The 6,091-nt window shown below is 39.7% G+C and overlaps 1 protein-coding gene across 6 annotated transcripts in view; it reads right to left on the reverse strand.

Annotated features, from left to right (window-relative positions):
* The window catches only part of ORC2 (origin recognition complex subunit 2), a 56,040-nt gene that overhangs the window by 7,446 nt on the left and 42,503 nt on the right, over positions 1–6,091 (reverse strand). For all 6 annotated transcript variants that reach the window (XM_004701530.2, XM_045295768.1, XM_045295776.1 and 3 more), the window contains 2 exons: positions 5,537–5,683; positions 4,607–4,778 (listed from right to left, as the gene is read on the reverse strand). In XM_004701530.2, coding sequence (XP_004701587.1) covers positions 4,607–4,778; positions 5,537–5,683 — 319 coding nt within the window. The remainder of the gene's footprint in view (positions 1–4,606; positions 4,779–5,536; positions 5,684–6,091) is intronic.

A 6,091-nucleotide genomic window follows, 5' to 3' on the forward strand; every position in this document is an offset into this window, starting at 1 on the left:
ATCATGAGTGTTTTGAGAACATTAGCCAAAGCTTGAGCAGGAAAATGTCTACGTAAACTTCACCAGAGTGTCCTTCTCCACCACAGCGCTCCTTTCTCACTGTTGGCAGCAATGGGGGGCAACGTAAAAGCAGAATGAACACTTGTTCTGTTCTCAACTTCACCCAAAAGTTTGGTTAGAAGTCTACTGAATGCACATTTCTATCTCTTTGCATGTTAATCTGGTCTTACTGTGTACATATCAGCCTGAAAGAGAAATACCTAGCTTTCATTTGCATATATTACAGCAACATACTTTGAATCTGTTTGGGAGGGGTGTTTCTTTAAGAAGGACTTGCACATTATTCAGTTTTAGAAAACACTGGGTTAAAAAGCTGGAACTTACGCAAAATCAGGAATTAATTTTAAAGCCTCCTATGGAATATTTTCATGTTCATTTCTGTCCATTAGATATCTCTAATATCTAAAATTCTGCTACACAAAACTTGATGATAATAACGATCCTGAGGCAAGACAAAATCTTGTATCAAAAACCTCGGGATACGTATTACAAACCTGCCTTCCAGAAATATTTCTACCAATTTGCATACCTACTACAGCATTTGAGGGCCCATAATACATATCTTTAAAAGCTTTAAAATTATTTTTAAAACATACTTATGTTAACATATAAAAATGTATTTTAATATGGCAGTAACAAAGTTAGAAAAAAAGTTACCATCCACAATAGCATCAAAATAGGAAACATCCAAAAATATGTCTAACAAATTATATGCAAGACTTCTATGGAGAGAAAGATACAAGGAGGCTTTGAAAAGCTCACGGAAGAACAATATTAAAGGATAATAGATTTCTTCTGTGAACTTTTGAAGCCCCTTTGTTAAGAACCTTATAAGGGATATACATCAATGTAAAGACACCAGTTCTTTCCAACTTAACTTATAGTTCCAATGAAATTCCCCCCAAATCATGGCAGTTTCTTTTCATTTTGCTTTTTCAATTTTGGGGAGAGTTTGACAAGATGATTCTTTTCATGGAAATGCTAAGAGCCAACGTTAGCCCAGGCCTGGAAAGGAATCAAGGTAGAAAGACTTCCTTGCTCTCGCAAGACACTGAGATTTATTATACAATTGTAAAACTGAAAACAAAAAGAGAAAAAAAAATGAAGTAGGTACAGTCAAGTAAGCCAGTGGGCTAGAACAGGCACAGGAAGAGAGACCCGCTTAGGGAGAGAAACGTGGGGCGCAGGGCAAATACGGTCGGGAGCGGGACAGGGCTAAATGTGGATTAAAACTCACTTGTGAAAGACATGATTTTTCAGATAATATAGATAACTGTCTTAATGCCTTGAGGTAGTGAAGATTTTCTTAAACAAGCACTAAACAAAAATCACTGGTAAAATTGGACTACAATGAAATTTAATGCTTCAGTTCATTAAAAGGCTATATAAAGAAAATATAGAGAGGCGGGGTAAAGTAAGTTATACGCAAAACACGAACGGGCAGAGAAACGGTCTCCAAAATATACAACTATTAGCGGTCAGCAGTTTCTGATATGGCTCCCTGATTCCTGTATAATCCCCTCCTTGAGCGTAAACTGGATTTAGTAACTTCCTTCTAACAAACAGATTATGGCAAACATGTGGCTGTCGCTCCGCTCCTGTGATCGCTACAGCACTGTGGCATTCTTTTTGCGGGCATGCTCCCTCTTGCCCTCTTGCCCGTGCACGGTGCCAGTGCATTCTACAGAGAAGACCACAAGGAAAGGCCCTGAGTGAGGCCTCACGAACTGAGGTTCTGCTCACCAGCCTACAGGGAGATAAATCCTGAGAACAAACGAACCCAGTGAGTGAACCGGGAAGTCAATTGTTCACTAAGATGACTGCAGACCTGGCAGAGAACTTGTGCACACAGACCTGACTGGCTCACAGAGACTGCCAGCTAATAAATGTACAATGTTTCAAGTCAGGACATTTGCGTTATCCAACAACAGATAAATGCTATAGATTCAATTTCATCCCCCCAAGAGATATGCTGACGCCCTAACCTTGGGTATCTGTGAACCTGGTCTTGTTTGGAAACAGGTCGTTCTTGAGCAGGGTGGCTCTGAATCTGAGTGGCGTCCTTATCAAATGAGGGGCAGGACACACACAGGGACGGGGAGACACAGCATGGATGCCACATGCCACTGCAGCTGCTAACCGAGGGACACCTGGGGCTCACAGCAGAGGAGAGAGCGGGGAACAGACTCTCTGAAAGCCTCAGAAGATTCGAATCAACACAGGAACAGAAGTGCGAGAGACTAAACGTCGGTCCTCACAGGCCAACTAGTCTGTGGCTCTTCACCACGGACGCCTCAGGAGACGGACACAACGAATAGAAGGCTCTTATAAAGCCATGAAAGCCAGTAAGTAATTCAATGGGAAAATATGAAGAAAGCAAAATAATAGGCACTTCATACGCAAAAAAACAAAGATGAGTTTATTTTGTAAAGAATTAAAGCCACAAGCCACAAAGAAATCCTCTTATACTCACCAGAGGGACAAGTTAAAAAAAAGCTGTCAATACCAAGAATGGAAACATAACAGGAATGTTCTTGTCCTGTACATAGGTTTAATCACTTTGGAAATATCCAGAAGAGGAGCAAATATGATCTTCCAAAAATCTCAAAACTCAATGCCATTGACTCCATGCCAACTCACAGTGACCCGATAGGACAGGATAGAACTGTGCCTGGGAGCTCCCAGACTGTGAGTCTTTATAGCACTCGAAAGCCTCACCTTTTTCCTGCACAGTGGTTGCTGGTTTCAAACTGCCGACCCTGCAGCTAACAACTCAATGTATGAGTCTACTCCCAGGAATATATATATTTCAGAAAAACGTATGCACATATGCTCCATAAAAGTTTACAACAATGTTCATATAATCTTGTTCACTATAGTCCTAAATAAGAAGCAATCAACAAGTAGAATACGGGTTCCTGGGGGTATGGTAGGGGTGGTGGGGGGGAAGGTAAAGGGGAAATAATATTAAGGAGTGCAAGAAGGAAGAAAATGTTTTGAAAATGATGTGATCGCAATTGTACAGTCCTGCTTGATGAGACTAAACTATGCAAAGGGAGCACATCTGTATTCACTTCCAATAAAATAGTTTCATTAAAAAAAAAAAGAAGCAATCAAATGTCCACCAAGAGTAGAACTGATATAGTATGAATACATAATGAAATACTATTCAGAAATAAAAAAGGAATGAATTTCAGAATTTGGAAAAAATCTCTGTGCCATTTACCATTTAGTTCAGAGTGGTTATGAAGATAATGAAAGGTCTCTCTTTGCCTGGAGCAACAGAACAAGGAGAAGTAGAATCAGGAGAAGAAATTGAATGTGTGACTAACAGATTCCATGAAAAGCTTCCTTCTGGCTCCAGTAGAAAGAAAGTGCTTTGAAAATGATGATGGCAAACAGTAATAATAAAGAAATAAAAAGAAAATGATGATGGCAGCATATGGACACATGTGCTTGACACACTGGCTGAACGTACGGATTGTGGTGGGAGACGTACGAGCCCCAATGAAAGTATTTAATAAAAAAGAACCACTTCCTCCTGGGCCATCGGAGCAGAAGAAATGGATGGCGCTTGTCTACCACTAGCGACACTGTGACCAGAGACGTACAGGGGAATCCTGACGAACACGGGAGGCAGGGGGAGGGCGGGATGGGAGGACAACACAGAACAGAAATTCAAATTCTCATGGAATCCACTCTATGGAGCCTGGATAAATTCCTGAAACTATTTCCCTGAGATAACCTTTAAACCTTAAACTAAAAACATGCCCTGAAGTTTTAAAACCAAACAGTAGGGCTTCTAACCAATCCCTAAGCTGCTGCACCCCTGGTCAGCAGTTTGAACCCCTCCTTGGGAGAAAGTGGAGCCTAGAAAGACTCACAGTTCTCCTCTTTCCTGACAGGGTCGCAATGAGTTGGAATCGAACTGATTCGAGGGCAGTGCTTTTGGAGTAAAGAATATCTGCCTTGAACACTGTGCTCTTTTAAGACCTATCTGTATGAGACCAAATGTCAAGAGCGAATGCAGAGCCTGGACAGGAAACTAAGGGGGCAGGGAGCTGACCTGACAGAGGGAGGAGCCCTTTGGAAGAGGTGGGTGAAAATGATGGCACAACTCACAGAAAACAACCAGTGTCACTGACTTACACATGTGGAAGTCATTCAGTGCACGTTTGTTGTGTGTATTCTTAACAACATTTTAAAAAATGGTCAAATGTGTTATTTCATGTAAAGCACACAGTGCCCGGATCATACTGTTCTATAGGTAATTATAAATAAGAATGCCCCCAACAGCTTATAAAACTGAAGCAGAATTCATCAAAATCTACTGAGAGAAAAGTGTCGGTGATCCTGCTTTGCTGCTTGGCAGGCAGGCTACCAGCGTGTAATATGCCTATTGCATATTTGCGTACTGGTCACTATTCTCCCATTTCTCTTAATTCTCCAAACTAAGTTGAGACTTTAGGACTGCCATTAAAACCTAGAAATGCATGTTTCAAAATGTATGGAGTTATTATAAACGGAATACAGCTTTCACTCTTACCTTGCATTAGGAGTAAGACTTCGTAAGACATGAATTAGGGAACTAAGTGGTAGCGATCCAGTCTGTTTAACCAGAAGAGAATTCTCATAGGACGTTTCTTCAGTATACGGACTATATGTAGTAGTTTCATACCAGAGCCAATTATAAAGACTCTGCTTTGCATGATCCCACACTAGAATAAAGCACATGACAAAAAACAAACAAACAGGAAATACTAATTATTTTCATGATTGTGTTATTAGACTTTACTCTAGGAAAGAACGAGAAAGCATTAGATGAAAAATGAGTCCTGAGATTTTTGCCATTGCGGTATTCAAATCAATACTTCACAATATAATTTCTTTTTTTTCTCTCCACAATATAATTTCATTACCAATCAAGATCTGAATATTTACAGGCTCGGCAGGAACTCAATGAGCCCCGGTCACAGTGGGTTAGTGATGGGTCGATAACACTAGGTCGGTGCGCCCACCCACCAGCAGCTCTGCAGATGAGGCTTTCTGCTCCTGGAAGATTCATTGCCTCGGAAACCCACAGGGGAAGTTCTATCCTGTCCTATAACGTACATACGAGTCACAATCAACTCGATCACAGGTTTCTGGAGTTAAATATAAACTCAGTGAATTAACTTCACAAAATAAATATTGCAATACCATGAAGAATGGACAGAGGTCAAACAATAGTTTGGTTTTCTCCCTCAACCCATGCAATTTTAGGTGTAAGACAACCCTTTTAATAGTTGACCTTTTATTTCAAAAAAACTATATTCTAAATCATATTGGAACACCTATCTCTTTGACAAGATTTGTCTTTAAACATGTAGGTGAGGAAAAGTCTACTGTATGTAAGACAGTAAGACATGTCTGACATACGACATTAATACAACAAATTTTAAAGACAAACATCTCAGGAAAGATAAAGTTCACTCACTGAGGGGAGCATTAAGGTGATCGATAGATGCTATCAGGTATATGTTACACAAAGACGACAGCTGCCCAATAATTTGCTGGCTCTTGTCTCCTCTCAACATTTGGCTATCCAGATTGTGAATGAGTAGGAAAAGTTTTAAAGAAGAATCTAAAACGAAAAGGATTTATTATTTTCAATAAGCACTTGTGAAGCCCCTACTATATACAATAACTCCATATAATAGAATATATCAATGTAGATTAAATACTGTATTTAAGAAGATAGATCAAATGCTCATATAAAGGCAAAGTGTACTTTTTAAAATGGTAAAAAAACAGAGAAAAGGAAATTCAGGAGAACTAGTAGGGACTAGAGTTGTTAGAAATTTAACTTGAAGCAGAACTGAATGAGTACAGAGTCGCTTGCAAAGTGGGCTGTGTTTTGGTTGTTGACTCCATGGGTTACGGAGTAGAACGACTCCATAACATTTTCTTGGCTATATATTTTTTTAAAAGAAAAAAACACTTAAAAATTACTTTATTGGGGGCTCTTACATCTCTTACCACAATCCATACA

This window comes from Echinops telfairi, unplaced genomic scaffold, assembly GCF_000313985.2.
Source record: "Echinops telfairi isolate 266 unplaced genomic scaffold, ASM31398v2 ScPeMD7_3;HRSCAF=10, whole genome shotgun sequence".
In the NCBI taxonomy this organism is placed as follows: Eukaryota; Metazoa; Chordata; class Mammalia; order Afrosoricida; family Tenrecidae; genus Echinops; species Echinops telfairi.